The 19,835-nt window shown below is 36.5% G+C and overlaps 1 protein-coding gene across 1 annotated transcript in view; it reads right to left on the bottom strand.

Moving 5' to 3' along the window:
- Positions 1 to 19,835, bottom strand: part of CEP126 (centrosomal protein 126) — a 113,699-nt gene that overhangs the window by 48,787 nt on the left and 45,077 nt on the right. Inside the window, exon 6 of the mRNA XM_062198319.1 lies at positions 15,735 to 17,865. Coding sequence (XP_062054303.1) covers positions 15,735 to 17,865 — 2,131 coding nt within the window. The remainder of the gene's footprint in view (positions 1 to 15,734; positions 17,866 to 19,835) is intronic.

Below are 19,835 nucleotides of genomic sequence, written 5' to 3'. Positions count from 1 at the left end.
GATTGGAAGAATTAATAGAATCAAAATGCCCATATTATTCAAAACAGTAAAATACCAAGAACCTTCTCAACTTAGAAGTAAAGATCCTATGATTCATATGACCCTGTACAGTCAAAGCAATTTTAATCAACAACAACAAAAAAGCCAGAGGTATCACAATACCAGATTTCAATACATACTACAGACTGTTAAAATCAAAACAGCTTGGTATTGGCTTGTAAACAGACACATTGGACCAACGGAACAGAATAAAAACACAAGAAATTAATCCACATACCTCCAACTAATCATTGATAAGTGAGCTAAAATCACTCCTTGGAGGAAGGACAATCTCTTTTTTTTTAGGACAATCTCTTCTACAAATGGTGTTGGGAAAACTGATCTTCACATGTAGGAGTTGCAAACAAGACACCTACTCATACCCTGTGGAAAAATCAAGTCACAACGGATCAAGGATCTAAACCTAAGACTTCAAACTTTAAATTCTAGAGAAAACAGGAAAACACTGTAAGACATTGGCCTAGGCAAAGACTTCTTGGATAAGACCCCAGAAGCATAGGCAATAAAGCAAAAATGAACAAATGGGATTACATCAAGCTAAGAAGCTTCTGCACAGCAAAGGAAATACTCAACAAAATGAAGAGGCAACAGAATTCTACTCTATTACTGGTTCAATTACATTTGGTAGAAATCTAGCTTGATTCCACATCTTAGCTATTCTGAGTTGAGCTGCTATAAATATGGGGGTACAGATAAGTCTTTCATATGCTGATATTATTTTGTTTCGGTAAATTTCCAGGAGTGGAATAGCTGGGTCATATGGTAGACGTATTTTCAGATTTCTGAAGATTCTCTATACTATCTAACAAAATGGTTATATTCGCTTATATTCCTACCAACAGTGTAGTAGGGTAACTTTTTATCCACATTTTTACAAGGATTTGTGAGTTTTTGATTTCTGGATGATAGCCATTCTAATCAGGATGAGGTGAAACCTATTAGTTGCATTTCACTGATGGCTATGATCCTGACCATTTTTTCATGTCTGTTGGCCCATTTGTATTTCATCCTTTGAAAAGTTCCTGATGTCTTTTATCCATTCCCTAAATGGATTGTTTTGTTGTTCATGTTCTTGAGCTCCTTATGAATCCTGGATTTTAATCCTTTATCAGATACATAGCTTGCAAATATTTTCTCCCCATTCAGTTGCCTCTTAACTTTTTGAGTGTTTCATTTATTGTGCTGAAGCTTCTTACCTTGATGCAATCCAACCTATTTTTGCCTTTATTTCCTATGCTTCTGAGATTGCATCCAAGAAGTCTTTTCCTTGGCCAATGTATTGAAATGTTTCCCATATGTCTTCCTCTAGTAATCTGATTTAAGGTCTTAGATTTAGCTCTCTGATCCACTGTGAGTTGACTTTTGTATAGGGCATGCAGTAGGATCTTGTATCAAACGTCTGCATGTGAAGATCCAATTTTCCCAACACCATTTGTTGAAGAGAGTTATCTATTCTCCAGGGAGTGATTTTAGCTCCTTTGTAAAAAATAAGTTAGTTGTAGATGCATGGATTATTTCTGGGGTCTCTAATCTGTTCTAATTTTCTGCATACCTAGTCTTGTGCCACTACTAGGCTGTTTTGATCATCACTGCCATGTAATATGTCTTGAAATCTTGTATTATGATGCCTTAAACTTTATTTTGTTTAGGACTGCTGTAGCTATTCAGGGTCTCTTGTGATTCCATATGAATTTTTTAAGGAAATTTTTTCCAGATTGAGAATGTCTTTGACTGGGATCACATTGAATCTAAGTTGCACTGAGTAGTACAGACATGTTGATATTAATTTTTCCAATCTGTGAACATGGAAGATTTTCCCACTTTTGTGTATTCTTTTATTTCTTTCCTTAATGTTTTGTAATTTTCATTGTAGAGAGCTTTCACATCCTTGGTTAAATTTATTCCAAAGTATTTAAACTTTTTTTGTAGCTATTCTAAATGGGAATGATCTTACAATTGTTTCTTAGCCATGTATTGTTTGTTTATACAAGTGCTATTTATTTATTTTATTTCCTGCAACTTTGACAAACTATCTTCTGAATTCTAATAATGCCTTAGTGGAGTCTTTTGGTTTCCACATATATAGGATCATATCATCTGCAAACAGGGATAATAGTTCACACACCAAACTGCTGCAATGGCAGGGAATGGGCCAGGCATTAAGCCAGGAGTCAGGAGTCTCATGTGGGTCTCTCATATAGATACAGGGGCCCAAGTACTTGATTTATCCTCCACTGCTTTTCCAGCAATATTAGCAGGAAGGTGGACAGAAGTGGAGCACCTGGAACTCATACCTGCACCCATATGGAGTACCAGCATTACAGGCAACAGCTTATCCTCATACACCATAATATCCCCCTCTAGAGTTTCTTAAGTTGTTAATTTTTTGCTTCATTCCATGTGGTCAGAAAAGATACATGATATGATTTCAATTTTTCTTGAATTTTTGAGATTTGTTTTATGGCCTAGCATAGGTATATTCTAGAGAAATTTTCATGCACTGATGAAAAGAATGTGGATTCTGCAGCTGTGGGATAAAATGTTCTATAGATATCAATTTGTTCCATTTATTCCATAGAGTAGATTAGCTCTGTTGTTTCTGTTAATTTTTTTCTAGTCGATATGTCCATTGATGAAAGTGGATGTTGAAGTCCTCCAGTATTATTGTATTGGAACATATATCTCCTTTTAGGTCCATTAACATTTGTTTTAAATAGCCAGGTCCCCTAGCATTGCATGCATACACATTTACTATAGTCACATCTTCCTGTTGACCTGATCCCTTAATCATTACATAATTGCCTTGTCTCTTTTAACAGTTTTTGTCTTAAAATCTATTTTGTCTGATATTAGTATGGCTACTTGTGCTCATTTTTAATTTCTGTCTGCATGGAACATCTTTTTCCAGTCTTTTAGTCTGTATCTTTGTTGGTGAGGTTTCTTGTAGGCATCAAATAGAGGAATCTTGTTTTTTAATCCATTTAGCCAATATGTATCTTTTAATTGGACAATTTAGGCCATTTATATTTAAGGTTAATATTTATAAGTAACGATCTGATCCTGCCAATTTCCCATACTTATTTCTGTTTCTTGTTCTTGATTTCTTTTGTACTTTGAGATTTTCTGCCTTCACATTCTTTCATGATGCTATTTTTCTCCTTCTGTATATAGAACAGCCTTAAATATCATTTGTAAGGCTGGACAAGTGGGGACAAATTCTTTCAACTTGTTTTTGAAGGTCTTTATTTCACCTTCATTTATTAAACAGAGCTTCAGTGGGTGCAGTGTTCTGGGGTGACATTGTTTTTAGGACTTTGACTAAGTCTCTCCATTCTCTCCTAACCTATAGGGTATCTGATGAAAAATCAGCTGTTAATCTAATTGAAGATCCTTTGAAAGTAATCTCATATTTCTCTCACGCACATTTTAGGGTCTTTTATGTTGTACTTTAGAAAATTTGACTATGATGTGTTGTGATAAAGATCTTTACTGATCTATTAGGAGTTCTGTGTGCTTCCTGTACTTGATTGTCCATATCTTTCTCCAAACTAGAGACATTTTATATTATTTCACTGAATAGTTCTTCCAACTCATTCTGTCTTTGTATACCTTCTGGAACTCTTTAGAGACATATATTTTGGTTGCCTGATGGTATCTCATAAATCCTGAACACTATTTTTAGTTTTTCTAATTTTATTTTCTCTGACTGCAATATTTCCAAGATTTGCCTTCCAGCTCAGATATACTTTCTTCTGCCTCACTAAGTCTGTTGCTTTGGCTTTTTACCATGTACTTTGACATACTGAATTCTTCTATTCTAATATTTAAGAATTCTATCTCCAGGCAGAATTTCTCATCCATATCATGTATGGATTTAATTCATGTATTTGCTTCTCTGTGTTTCTGAGTAACCTTATGCTCATTCTTTTGAGTTCCTTTTCAGACAGTTTATCAATCTCTTTGCTTCACATTCTAATATTGAAATGTTGTGTCCTTTTGGGGATTCAGATTGTCTTCTTTGTTCATTTCTTGTATTCCTACATTTATTTTTAGGCATTTGTATAAACACTTGTTGGTTTTTTTCCTCTGAGGGCTTTTATCTTTCAAATATGCTTCATAGCTTAGTGGAGTGTCTCTCCTTCAGTGCGTATCAGAGGTGTATGCTGGGTGGGGTCAGGGAGCACTGTCCAGTGTTTGAGGGTGGAGCAAGAGTCCAGAATGACACCCAAGTTGGGTGAGGTAGATCTCTTATCATCAGCAGCAGGGGGGAGAGTATGATTATGTCAGTAGACTTGTTCTCAGCCTCAGCCTCTTTCTGTCAAGGTGAACTCACTGCTTAGTGTAAGCCCTCAGTGCTTGCAACATCCCACTCACTCAGATGCATGAATTGCACAAAGGATCTGTGTGCTCGTCCACGATGACCTACCCCAGCACTCAGAGAATTCTAAGCCTCTGAAGCCAGATCCAGTGATTGCCCAAAGACCCATTCACATTGCACACTCTATCTCACAGTCACAGCATGTAGGGGTCTCTCTCTCAGGGAGCAGAAGATCAACTCTCAGCTCTGTGTGCTTTTCCATTGTGGAGAGAGCTGTGGCATTTCCAGAGCCAGCTGCCTGCCTGATAGAAGTTGGTTGGTGCTCTGCCTTGGCAAGTTGATTCTGCTGCCTTGATAAGAGTGAGGGGAAGGGAGCATTGTTTCCTCACTTCATGGACCTCAATGGGTACCCTACTCCTCTCCAATTCTCAAGGCCATATTCCAAAGTATTGGAGACTGTAGATTTATCCCTCTGATAAAATCCCCCAGTTGTGCAGGCCACAGCAGTCTCTACTTGCTTTATTAAGAGCTTCCTCCCTTGCTCATCACCAGGCACCTTGGTTGGGGGGATGGGATATAAGTAATGGATTATTTCTGTAAGGAGTTAAGTGGACACTCTGCTCCCTGCTAGCACTTCTGGCCGACTCAAATTCAGTGGGGACCTCAAGGTTCTCCCTCAGGCAACATCACCAGTGGCAAGGACTGCCACAGTTTTTCTCACCTCACTCTGAGAAGACAGTGTCCCCACCAGCCACTGGCTGCAGGAGTCATCTGCAGGGTCCCACTTGCTGCTGTGTGACATACTCAGTTTTGTTTAAGAGAGATTATTCTAGGCAATTTTGGTGGACTTGATCCAATCAATTAAAAGGCCTTAAAAGTAGAGGCTTCCATAGAGAATTATATATTCTGCTTATGGGTAACCATTTTAGCTTAACCCTGTGAATTCTAGTCTTTCCTTTCCTAGGACCTGCCTTAGAGATTTCTAGATTTGTCTAGGCACACCTCATATTTGCAAAGACCAACTTGTTTCAATAAACCTTTGTATTCTATTTCACTGGTTCTGCTTCTTTTGTTAACTACTGACTGATTAAATTCAGTTGTCTTTTTTATATTAATTGTAGGAGTTCACATATTTTGAGTATGAACTCAGTATTAAAAGTATCTTCTCAATTTAGGAGGTAAATGGCAGATTAGAGAGTGGCAAGCTTTGTAGGGCTAGAGAGAAACAGCAAGGAGAAGCACAGGAAGTATACACTCGATGAAGATTAGGAGAGAAAACTGTCCAGGAAGCCCCACAGGAGAGGAACCAGCCTGAACCAGCGTGGTGAGTGTTGGCGCACACCCAGAGAGTTAGGAAAACTTGAGCAATGGACAGCCAGAGCTGGTGGCATTTTTGAGATGGGAGGTAGAGGGTGCAGATGATAGCAATCTGTGGGTATAGAACCAGTAAGAGTATACCAGGGGTCTGGTTGAGAACCTGAGGAACTGCCCTTGTTGGCAGTCGCCTGAGGTCCATATGAAAATGGAGAGAGGTGGCTGATTCAAACCAATTTCTCCAAAACAAAACCCGTGACCCAGAAGAGAGAGTGTGGATGCAATTTTAAATCAGGATTACAAAAAGTCTGCAGGCATGCACATAAAAGCCCACTGATATGGGGCACCTGAATGCAGCGCTGTCAGCAGCAGTGGGTAGGTATTAAGTCAGAGACTGTAGCATGTGATCCAGAGCTAGTAATTGAGTAAATGGACTGAAGCCTCCACTGTCTCAGAGATCCACCAGGAACTGGCTGTGCAACTACAGGAAATAGAGGGGTGCTTGTGCTAGCAGCCTCTGGGGAAACCTTAGGTGCTGAGACCTTGGGGCTGGGTGGCTACATGAAAAGCTGCAGGGTGTAGTGGGGATAGTTACCCTGGAAACTTGCCCAGCCCTAGAGCACTGAACAGAGCCCTCAGGCCACGCCTACCACACACATCCTGGTCTTCACCTAGAGGGCAGACATTCTAGGAAGACACAGAAGCATAGCCCCCACCCCCCAAAAAAGTCAACAGAAGCAAAAATTAAAAATCAACTCCAAAAATTCCAAAAAATAAGAACCGAAAGTCAAATAACAATAAGGAAGTCACCATGAACTCCCTCAGAGGAACAAAACAACATTTCAATATTAGAATGTGAATATGAAGAGATCAAGGAAATACCAGAAATGGAATTTAGAAAATTAATCATAGAATGATTTAAAAAAATCAGAAGCAAACCCACAAACTAAAGAAAACTATGTAAGACATGAATGAAAAAGCTTCCCAAGAAATCAAGAATACAAAACAGAAATCAAAATTAAATTTTAGAAATGAAGAATTGAATGAATCAAAAAATGCAGTAGAAAGTCTTTATAGCAGATATGATGAGGCAGAAGAAAGAGTATCCAAACTAGAAGACAAATCTTTGGAACTCTTACAGTCAGATAAAAAAGAGAAGAAAATAGAACTTAAAAACAGTGTTGGAGACCTATGGGATACCATCAAACGACCAAACATATGGGTTTTAGGAGTTCCTGAAGGCATGGAATGGGATAAGGGAATAGAAAGTCTACTTAGTGAAATAATTACAGAAAACGTCCCCAATTTAGAGAAAGAAAAGGATGTTCAAATAGAGGACACACATGGAACTCCTACACAGACAAGACCATTAAAGATCTTCACCATGACATACCGTCATCAAACTCTTCACAATAAAACAAAGATTCTAAAATGGGCATGAGAAAAATATCACATTACTTTCAGAGGATCTGCAATTAGACTCACAGCTGACTTCTCATCAGAAACCTTACAGGCTAGAAGGGAATGGAGAGATAATAGTCCAAGTCTTAAATGAAAAATACCTGTCAACCCAGAACACTGTACCCTATAAAACTTACATTTATGAATGAAGGTGAAATAAAGGCCTTCCATGATAAACAGAAATTGAAAGAATTTGCCAACACTCACCCAACCCTACAGAAGATGCTTAAGGATGTGCTACACAGAGGTAGCCACTATTATGAAAGAATAAGAAGACAGAAAAACCACCAATAGAAGTACAAAATAAATCCAAAGGAAGCAATAGGAATACTTATAGAAAAAAGAGCAAAGTCATTACTTACCAATAGTCACCTTGAATGTAAATGGCCTCAATTTTCCAGTTAAAAGATACAGACTGGCTGAATGGATTGAAAAACAAGACCAATCTATTTGCTGTTTTCAAGAAACACATCTTAACAACAAAGATACATGCAGACTGAAAGTGAAAGGTTAGATAAAGATAGTCCACGCTAACAGAAACCAAAAAAGAGCTGGAGTTGCCATTCTAATATCAGACAAAATAGACTTCAGCATAACAATTGTTACAAGAGATGGAGAAGGACACTATATAATGATTAAGGGATCAATCCAACAGGAAGATGTGAGTTATAATAAATGTATATGCACCAAATTACAGGGCACCTGGCAACATAAAAAATGTTAATAGACCTGAAGGGAGATGTAGACTCCAATACAATAGTAATGGGAGACTTCAATACCCCACATCAGCAATGGACAGATCAACCAGACAGAAAATTAGCAAGGAAACAACAGAGCAAATCGACACTATAGACCAATGCAGCTAACAAATATCTATAGAACTTTTCACCCCAAGTGGCAGAATATGCATTCTTTTTATCAGTGCATAGAACTTTTTCTAGGATAGATCATATGCTAGGCCACAGAGCAAGTCTTAACAAATTCAATGAAATCGAAATCATTCCATGTACCTTCTTTGACCAAAATGGTATAAAGCTAGAAATCAACAACTCAAAAATCTCTAGAATATATGTAAACACATGAAGACTGAACAAAATGCTTCTGAATGAACAATGGGTCATAGAAGAAATCTAATGAGAGGGGCTGGTGCTGTGGTGTAGCAGGTAAAGCCACCATACAGTGCTGGCACTTCATATGGGTGCAGATTCGAGTCCCAGCTGCTCTACTTCTGATCCAGCTTTCTGCTATGGCCTGAAAAGGCAGTAGAGGATGGCCAAGTCCTTGGGCCCCAGTGCCCATGTGGGAGACCTGGAAGAAGCTCCTGGCTTCAGATTTGTGCAGCTCCAGCCTTTGTGGCCATCTGGGGAGTGAATCAGCAGATAGAAGACCTCTCTCTCTCTCTCTCTCTCTCTTTCTATTTGCCTCTCCTTCTCCCTCTGTGTAACTCTGACTTTCAAGTAAATAAGTAAATCTTAAAAAAAATCTAATGAGAGATAAAAAAGTTTCTGGAAACAAATGAGGATGACAATACATCATGCCAAAACCTATGGGATAAAAAAAAGCAGTATTAAGAGGAACGTACACAGCAATCAGTGCCTACATTAAGAAACTGGAAAGGAACCAAATAAATGAGCTATCAACGCATCTCAAGACCCAGAATATCAACAGCAAACCAAATTCAAAACTAGTAAGATGAAAAAAATAATTAAAATTAGAGAAGAAATAAGCAAAATTGAAACAAAAAAATCAGTGAAATAAAAAGCTGTTTTTTAAAAAAATAAATCAATATACCACTGGGGCAACCAACCAAAAAAAAAAAAAAAAAAGGGAGAAGACCCAAATAAATAAAATCAGAGATGAAAAAGGAAATGTAACAACAGACACTACAGAAATAAAAAGTATCATCAGAAAATACTGCAAAGAGCTGTATGCCAACAAACCAGGAAACCTAGAAGAAATGGATTTACCTAAAATGAGCCATTAAGACATAGAAAACCTAAACATACCCATAACAAAAATGGAAACTGAATCAGTAATAAAGACCCTACTAACAAAGAAAAGTCCAGGACCAGATGGCTTCATTGCTGAATTCTACCAGACTTTTAAAGAAGAACTAACTCCAAATATTCTCAAGCTAATTAAAAACAATTGAAAGGGAGGAAATCTTCCCAAATTCTTACAAACGGCCAGCATCACCTTAATTCCTAAACCCCAAAATGATGTAACAGAGAAAGAGAACTGCAGACCAGTTTCCCTGATGAACATAGATGCAAAAATCCTCAACAAAATACTAGCCAATTGAATCCTCCAACAACACATCAGAAAGATCATTCCCCCCCATCTAAGAGGGATTTATCCTTGGTATGCAGGAATGGTTCAACATTTGCAAATCAATAAATTTAATACATCATGTTAATAAATTAAAGAACAAAAACCATATGATTATGTCAATAGATGCAGGGAAAGCACTTGATAAAAAAACAACATCCTTTCATGATGAAAACTCTAAGCAAATTGGGTATACAAAGAACATTTCTCAACACAATAAAGGCTATTTATGATAAACCCATGGCCAGCATTCTATTGAATGGGGAAAAGTTGGAAGCATCCCCAATGAGATTCAGAACCAGATAAGGATGCCCACTCTCACCAGTGCTATTCAATACAGTCCTGAAAGTTTTAGCCAGAGCCATTAAGCAAGAAAGAGAAATCAAAGGGATATAAATTGGGAAAGAGGAAGTCAAACTCTCCCTATTTGCAGATGACATGATCCTATATATAGGGGATCCAAAAGATTCTACTAAGAGATTATTGGAACTCTTAGAAGAGTTAGGTAAAGTAGTAGGATATAAATTCAACACATAAAAATCAACAGCCTTTGTATGCACAGACAATGCTATGGCTGACAAAGAACTTCTAAGATCAATTCCATTCACAACAGCTACCAAAAAATACCTTGGAACAAATTTAACTAAGGATGTCAAAGATCTCTATGAAGAGAATTACAAAACATTAAAAAAGAAATAGAAGAAGATACAAATAAATAGGAAAATCTTCCATATTTATGGATTGGAAGAATCAATATCATTGAAATGTCCATACTACTGAAAGAAATTTACAGATTCAATGTGATACCAATCAAAATACCAAGGACATTCTTCTCAGATATAGAAAAAATGATGCTGAAATTTATATGGAAAGATAAGAGATTTCAAATAGCTAAGCCAATCTTATACAACAAAAATCAAAGCCAGAGGCATCATAATATCAGATTTCAAGACATACTACAGGGCAGTTATAATCAAAACAGCCTGGTACTGGTACAAAAACTGATGGACAGAAAAATGGAACAGAATAGAAACACCAGAAATCATCTCAAGATCTACAACTAACTTATCTTTGATCTAGGAGCTAAAATCAACTCCTGGATCAAGGATATTCTCTTCAATAAATATTGCTGGGAAAACCTGGTTTCCACATGCAGAATATGAAGCAAGACCCCTACCTTACACCTTACACAAAAATCCACTCAAACTGGATTAAAGACATAAATCTATGGCCCGATGCCATAAAATTATTAGAGAACATTGGGGAAACCCTGTGAGACATTGGTACAGGCAATGAGTTCTTGGAAAAGACCCCAGAAGCACAGTCAATGAAAGCCAAAATTGACATATGGGATTACATCAAATTGAGAAGCTTCTGTACTGCAAAAGAAATACTCAGCAAAGTGAAAAAGCAACCAACAGAATGGGAGAATTTATTTACAAACTATATAACCAATAAAGGATTAATAACCAGAATATATAAAGAGATCAAGAAACTCCACAACAGCAAAACAAACAACACAGTTAAGAAATGGGCAAAGGACTTAAATAGGCGTTTTTCAAAATGGAAATCCAAATGGCGAACAAACACATGAAAAAATCCTCAGGATCACTAGCCACCAGGGAAATGCAAATCAAAATCACAATGAGATTTCACCTCATCCCCGTTAGAATGGCTTTCATACAGAAATCAACAACAAATTCTGGTGGGGATGTGGGAGAAAGGGTACCCTAATCCACTGTTGGTGGTAAACTGGTAAAGCCACTATGGAAGACAATATGGAGATTTCTCAGAAATCTGAATATAAACTTAACATATGACCCAACCATTCTATTTCTGGGAATTTATCTAAAGGAAATGAAATTAGCATATGAAAGGGTTATTTGTACCTCCCATGTTTATTGCAGCTCAATTCATAATAGCTAAGACATGGAATCAACCAAAATGCCCATCAACTGAAGACTGGTAAAAGAAATTATGGGATAAGTACTCCATGGAATACTACACAGCAGTAAAAAAAAAAAAGAAAAAGAAAAACAATGATATCCGGCCAGTTGCAACAAAATGGACGAAACTGGAAAACATCATACTTAGTGAAATAAGCCAGTCTCAAAGGAACAAATACCATTTGTTCTCCCTGGCCTGTGACACCTAATAGAGCACCTAAAAGGCAATCTGTAGAACTGAAATTGACATTTTAAGAAGTAATGGCTCTGAACATCCCTTGTCTGGACTGTTGAGGAACAGTTTTTTTAATACTATTTGTTGAACTCTTAACATAGAGTTAATCATGTGTATAACGTTAATTGAAAATAGAGCTTAGTAAAAAATAAGAGTGGGAATAAGAAGGAGTAGGAAGGGGGCTGAGAGTGTGGGTGGGAAGGTGGGCACCCTGGAGAGAATCATCACGTTCCCAAAAATTGTAATTATGAAATATATGAAGTTTGTAACTGTAAAGCTGGATAGTTTTGCATACATTCCTATGGACTTATTTCTAAGCGTACAGTTTAAAAACTTGCCATTTGATGCTAAATCCCTATAAGTGAGGCAGTGGTGGTTTATAAAAAAGCATTCTATGTGTTAGCATTCTATGTGTTAAAGTGATCATAGGGATAAGATTATGTGTTAAAGTGATCATACAAATAGGATTAAGTGTTTGGTAATAACAACAGACAGAATTAAAAAGGCATGAATGCTCCAACACGGGAAGCAGTCCATAGAGCAGACTCATAGAAAGACAATCACTTAAAGTAGCACTCTGACTTCAGAATCAGCCATTAAGGCATTCTTGTCTTGCTGAAAACCCCACTGGAGCATTTCAAGCATGGAAAGCCAAGACACTGTGGCAAAAATTGTCCTTCATGAAGGACCACCCAGTGGAAAAAAGTGGTCATCAAAGAGGGAGGTACTTTGAAGGGAGGACAGAGCTTCCACTTTACTTACGGTCTTGTCTAAATCCTGATGGAGTTTGTGGATCCAAAAGGCTTCCATAGCCTTGGCAGCTCATGTCACGAGCCTAGGGTGATCACTGACGTCATACATAAGACTGTTAATTGTTAAATTAACAACAGGAGTCACTGTGCACTAACTCCCCATGCAGGACATCTGTCCTCAATGAGTTGTATTATGAGAGTTCATACTAAAACTTGTTCTTAAAGATTAACTTTGTTTTAGTATATTAAGTGGAGGATATTCTTTATCAAATATATTTATTTATTTAAAGAAATTTATTATATTTATTTATTTAAAGAAATATATTCTTTAACCCTAGGTCCTAGTCCATCATAGATTCTATTCTTCTCTCACCAGATATAGTCACTACTCTGAGTCTGATGTTTGTCATGATTTCTGCTACATTCTATTATCCATAGATTATTATTTAGGGTTTATCCATAAGCTCTAAAATATTGTTTTGCATGATTTTAAATTAAATTTTATTCACATTTATATTAATTAAAGCATTCTTACTAAAATTTATTCTCATTTTTGGACATTATTCCCATTGATATATGATCTGGGAAAAATAAGTAGGTGAAAATACATGATGTAGAAGCAGTGGGGATATTAGATATTTGGGAAGATAAATACTTGCAATAATTATTGCAAAAAATAGGGCAAATTCACCTGAAAAATAAGATTAACTGGTAATGCTGATCATCAGATCATGAATCTACAGCATAATCAATATGCTCAACTACTGTATGAATTTTTTCTGCTCCTTAGATCAGGTAGAGAAAAAGTGGATAATAAGTTTTTCATTCCCTTCCCCACCCCCCTATTCCATCCGGGGAGGGAGGACTGCCTGATTGGTGTGACAAAAGAGACCAAGGGCAGGGAGTTTAGGCAGTTTTGGCAAAAGTATTATTGAAATGATAGGCCATTAATCTAAGTTGAATAAGGAGTAGAAAACAGAGTTGATGAATTAGAATAAAAGTAGAAAGAATAAGAGACTACAGTCTAAGAGGAAGAAGTGATTGAGTTACTGATTTTAGAAGAGGTAGTTATGGATATCGACAAGGTCCATAATATGACCAAGGGAAAATATAATTGATAGAGTGGTACAGAAAATCATTACAGATGAAAGAAGATTGAGAAACATCAAGGTATTGGCTGTTTACCCACATGAATGCTTCATTATGATGACCGATCCTGATTGTAAAGTCATCTTTTAGGAGGGAATGATTTGAGACCTTGATATAGGATGTGATAGAGTTGAAAGATTTGAGCCTCACGGGAATAGAGTTTTTCCTAGAGAGTTCTGGTGAGAGAATTTTTATCTCTTTAAAAATATGGCTAAAGATGATGAAATTCATTACATTTTCCAGCATCCCTTATATCACAAAGAAGACGTACTCCCTTATAAATATCAGAAAGATACTGCTTTCTCCAGATGAACTATATTCCAATGTTATCAGAGAATGAGAGAATCTTATAAACTACCCATTTTATGCATTTTTTGTGATTATCTCAGAGTCTGATACATATTTATTTGATAATAGTGTTATTATTCAGCTTTAGTAGGAAAAGCACAAGACATTGGAATATTAGAAATTTAAATACCAATTCTGCTATATTGATGGGAGACAATTTTGTTTCTTTTTTTGTAAAGCATGTTTTTTTTTTAAAATTTATTCCTTAGGGTTATTATAAGTTTTAAGTGAGACAATAAGTGAAATTACCTAGCCCTATGACTGGTACAGAGAAGGAACTAAAAGATAACTGTGGTTATTTATTTTAGAAGATCAAGTTGCATGATTATCCTATTTCTTCAAAATACTGAGAAAATTGAAAAGTTACATGTGAAATGATTGGATAAGAAGAGAATTAAATTTCAGTGACAGAAAACATAAAATCTAGGAGTGGACATCTGGCCTAGTGGCTAAGATGCCTGCATCCCACATTGGGAAGTCTGGATTTGTTTCCTGTCTCTGGCAGACCCTGAAAGGCAGCAGTGATGGTTTAAGTAATTGGATTCTTGCATCCATGCCTGAGAACTGGATCGTGTTCTTAGTTCCTGTCTCTGGCCCTGGCTTAGCTCTATCCATTGCAGACATTGGGAATGAATCAGTGGATAGGAGCTCTCTGTCTCTCTAAAAATTTTAAAAATATATACATAAATAAAATCTTGACTTTTATAGAGAAGTACTTCAGATTTTTAGATTATAGTCTTTGCATTTAGCTTTGCAGCTGCAGAAGTGGCTTGTGTTCATCTAATGCAAGAAAAATCTGAGTGCCTACAAAGTGCCAGGCATTGTTAGGACTTGGATAAAATGATGAATTATAAAGAAAACTGTCCTTGTCCTTAAAAGCTCATAGTCTAATTGAAGAACACTTTGAATATTAAATTTTCTCTTTATATGTTAATGTTTATTTATACTGTTGGAAAAAGAAGAGTTGCATTTTTACCTCCCCACCTCCACCAAAACTAACTCTCAATAAGCAATGAATGTCCACTGGCAGGAAAATGGGTTTTTGGTCCACTCCCTCAGAGGCAGAAAGTAGTTTCATAACAAACTAATCAGCTAGTAAGGGCATGGGCATTTTATAGATAATTATTTTTGAAAAGTTTGAAAGCAATGGCATAATTTTCTTTCCAATGTGAAAATAAATATATGAAATGATCTTCAGAAAGTTCATGCAAAAGGCATATTATGAAAAACTATGTGTGGATTTCAAATCTGCATTGCACCAAGGATAACATAATTTTTTCCACTGCAGTTTGAAGTATTCTTGTATAAGCACATAATAGCACAGTGGCCTTACTTTTGGACCTGGGATGGGAGGATTAGGTATATATGAGCTTATGGCAATTCAATTTTAGAAAAATTTTAAAGAAAAATAATATATAATATAACCACGATTATTTGTCTTTTTAGGATAACTTAAGCAATATTTTTCACTCTTCCCCTGACAGAAAATTTGACTGTAATGGTAGAAACAGAGTAATTTAGGGCAAGAATCACATCCTTTTCCTTGTCTTCCCTTTTTAAATTAAAAAGAAAAAGTCATGGGGAAAAAAAAGGGAGACTGGCCAAAGTTTCTGATTTTAGGTGAGCACAATTTGGATCATTCTCTTAAAAGCTTTAGCTATTAGACAAAGTTACAATACTAAAGGAGTTATTTCTATAAGACTAATTTATGATTTAATATTAATTTCTAAACAGTGCATATTGCCATACCTCAATAGTAAAATTTCACATGAATTTAAAAAGTTCCACATTTTATCTATAAAAAGATATAAATTTATCCTTACCAGTGGGCCTCTCATTTTGATGCGGAGTATTATTCCCTCTTTTCCACAAGAGAACTGAATCTTCCTCCATAGTTTTTAGAGTCACAGACTGGTAACTTTCTTCATAAACAGGACTGCTTTGAGTGCAATATAATGTCCCATCTTGCTGAGCAATCATTTGAGCGCCATTTGAATGGTTTGTTTTTGGTAGAGTATGGCACTCAGAAGAATAGTAAGATGGTAGAGACGGTATCACAGTGACTAGGTCAGAACAAGCATCTGAGAGCAGAGGACTACGTTCTTGATTCCACTGATTCAAATTATGTTCTTTTGGAAGCAAATGTATTGAATTAAAACAGTTATATCCAATAATGTTTTGAGAATTTTCAGGCATTACTGATTGACAGTGAGACATTTGTTTATTTTTACCACTTCTGATATCTGAAGTAGGTTTAGGAGGAGGATGAGGTATAATTAGTTTACCCTGAGTTTGTATAAATGTGTTGGCTTTGCTTGCAGAGGGTGGCTGAATGACAGTGCCTTTTCTGTTTGTATATATACGGCCTGGTTGGACTTTGGCAGATCCTGCTCTTCTGATTACTTTTGCTCCACCTCTTTGTGGATCATCTTTCTGAGTTTTAGAATTACCAATATGTACAGGGATATTACTTTCTTCTTTAGTTGAGGCTGACCAGGCTTGTTTAGCAAGATTATAACCTGAAGGTAGAAAACAATTCAAAGGCACATGATCCATTCCATGTCTTCCTAAAGAAGTGGCATTGTCAGAGATGGAAATATTCTTGGACTTCTTTCTATCATCTGAATTTACAGCACAAGCAGGAATACTAATTATGTTGCTGTCAGCATCACTTTCAGCGTGGAATTCTGGAGACCACTGTTGAGTTATTCCTGTTCTGTTTTTCAGGGCATGACCATCCTCAGCATTATTTTCTATATTGCCAGTTTCATCAAACCACCTCAATTTTTTAATTGTCTTTGGGATTTCTGTACCTTTCCCTTTTTGTTTTGTTAACTCAATACTATCTCTGATAGCTGATGCTTTTTGATTTCCAAATGTAAAGCCTTGATTTATAATAATTGCCTTAAGATAATCATGTTCATATTTAGATTCTTTCTTTAAAATACTTTTAAGAAACCTCACACCATTTCTCTCATGAATGTTATATTTCATTTTCTTGTGTTGGCCAACTAAATCATAATTAGAAATTATATTAGACAATGATGTTAATGTTTCAGATGCTTTTTGTTTTTTATCTTTTGAACTAGAATTGTGAGGTGAATAGGCAGCTTGAAAATTGCCTGAAAATAAAGGCAACTCTTCCTTATTACAGTTAAAATATTTCATCTTTTCATCTTTAACATCTTTCAATTCATCTAACTTATCAGAACACTGCATTGGGTTGATTTCTTTTATGTGTATACTGCTCTTTGCTAAAGGCCTAGCTGATTGTGTATTAGATGGCAAAACTAAAGGTGTTGCAGCTGATACAAATGAAGTAGGAACTGAAGTAGTTCTATTTGCTTGAGTTCCTTCAGAATGCTTCTGTTGGTCTGAAAATGTAGCCACTTCCTGGGCTACAGAATCTGGAGCAGTCCAGGCTTTACTGAATCTAAATGTTGGGCTCTCGGTAACTAATGGCCTCTCATTTTTGAATGCTTCAGAAGTGCAGTCAGTTGTGCTCCTAGTGCTTGTTTCAGAGGATTTTCCTCTTTTTATATCCACTTCAAATACAGGTGGACTATACACAAAGGTTACTGAATTATTTGCAGTACTTGTGGTTCTTTCCATGGTTGTACTGAAAGTAGATGGGGTTTGTTCCCAGGAAGGTACATTAGATTTACTTAAAATATCTGAGAAAGGTGCTACAGCATGAGTAGTTGGAGCATCTATATTTGTTAGCCAATTATTTATATGTTGAGTCTTGGAGAATGACAGTTTATCTTCAACAAAGCAACTTGGATTAGCTGATTGTAGATTTGCAGATCCAAGGGAAAGAGAATTTGGCTGGATTGATGTAGAAGATTCCTTATTAAGTGTTAAATATATTTCTTCACGTTCTCCAACCTCTAGACTGTCTATACTTGAGAGGGTTTCAGAATTGGTTATTCGATTAACTTCATCACAAAATTTCTGGGGAAAAAAAAGGAACACTGTTTTTAAATCCATCCAATTTTCCTTGGCATACAAAATAGAGTAATATGACTACATAGAATGTGGATACATAAATAATCATATCCTTGCAACAGTCTCCAGTGCAAAAAGTAGGAGGGTAACAAAAAGTTATAGTAAAATTTGTTTGCCTTAATTTTAACTCCTAAAGAAACGATATCTGATTATGCTATTCACAGTTACAGCTTAGAAAATAATTTTGTTATTAATTATCAACAATTTTGTTACCCCACTTAGAGTAGGGAGTTTCTTGAAGGTTTCATAAAAGCAAGCAAAATTCTGGATTTTTTCCTGAAATAGCCACTGCTCTTAAATGTGGCTCCTAAAAGCTCTGTGATTCTAAAGTGAGCTTTCTGTTTTTAAGAGATAGATCCTTTTTATAAAAGTTAATCTTGTAGTATATAGTAAGGTTTTGAACTCTGATTCTATGTTAGAATCATGTGAGAAAACTTGTAAAATATCTATTTATGAGTCCTCATGGCTTATCGTTTGGATAGGGTCTATGTATTGGCATTTTTATTATTTTTAAATTCTCTGCATAATTCCAATACAGATTTATGGTTAAGAAATACCAAGATTGATGACTGCTTTTTGGAGATTTAGCGTAGTAATAACTTTTTAAGTTCTATAGACAATTTTGCCAGTATCTCACTGAAATTTCCATGAAATTTATTAATTTTAAATACAATTTCATGATCACTTCAAAGTATGGTAAATGTTTTAAAGTAGTTCTCATTTCTCACTCATATCTAAAATGGATTAATCTATACTTACTGGACATATGTAGTCCATATAATGCATATATAGAAATAAATTATAAGAAGATGTTAAATTTAAATCTAGGCCAAAGTTAAATGAACTCAAAAAGAAAGAAAATTAGTGCCCCTTATAATGTGCCATAGAGGGTGACATTGTGGCATAGAGAGTAAAGGTACTGCCTACAATGTTGGCATCCCATATTCAGGTCAGTTCATGTTCTGGCTGCTCCACTTTTGATCCAAATCCCTGTTAGTGGTCTGAGAAAAACAGTGGAAGATGTTTCATTTGGGCCCCTACTACCCACATGGGAGACCTGGGTGAAGCTCCTGGCTCCTGGCTTTGGCAGGGCTCAGCCTTGGCAGCTGGGCCAACTTAGAGGATGAACCAGCAAATGGAAGATCTCTTGCTCTTTCTCTCTCTGTAACTCTGACTTCAAATAAATAAATAAATAAATAAATAAATCTTTAAAAGAAATACTAATCTAGATGTCATAAATTTTAGAAAATTTAAACATTCTTTTTTTTTTTCTTTTTGACAGGCAGAATGGATAGTGAGAGAGAGAGACAGAGAGAAAGGTCTTCCTTTTGCCGTTGGTTCACCCTCCAATGGCCGCCGCGGTAGCGCGCTGCGACCTGCGCATCGCGCTGATCCGATGGCAGGAGCCAGGTGCTTATCCTGGTCTCCCATGGGGTGCAGGGCCCAAGTACTTGGGCCATCCTCCACTGCACTCCCTGGCCACAGCAGAGAGCTGGCCTGGAAGAGGGGCAACCGGGACAGGTTCGGTGCCCCGACCGGGACTAGAACCCGGTGTGCCGGTGCCGCAAGGCGGAGGATTAGCCTAGTGAGCCGCGGCGCCGGCTAAACATTCTTGTATTAGAAACACATTCTTTTTCTAGTCCAGAAAGTAAACCAAGAAATCAAAACATTCTAGAATAAAAATTTTTGTTTATATGATAAATGTATATTAATATATTACTGTGAAATTTTGAAAATGAGTCATGAGAGCATTATATTTCTAGCATTTACCCTCTATCCATCACAGCCTTCAGTACTTTTCCTAAAGGGATGGTCACTCAACCCAGTCAAGAGAACAAAACAAAGCAGTTACTTCAATGTCTATTCTTATTATTTTATTGATGATGATAAGGAAAGAAACTTGGCCTAGAGGGCTT

This window comes from Lepus europaeus, chromosome 7 (genome assembly GCF_033115175.1).
Source record: "Lepus europaeus isolate LE1 chromosome 7, mLepTim1.pri, whole genome shotgun sequence".
Taxonomy (NCBI): Eukaryota; Metazoa; Chordata; class Mammalia; order Lagomorpha; family Leporidae; genus Lepus; species Lepus europaeus.
The sequence above is the reverse complement of the archived record's forward strand: the minus strand, read 5'-3'. Positions and strand labels throughout refer to the sequence as shown.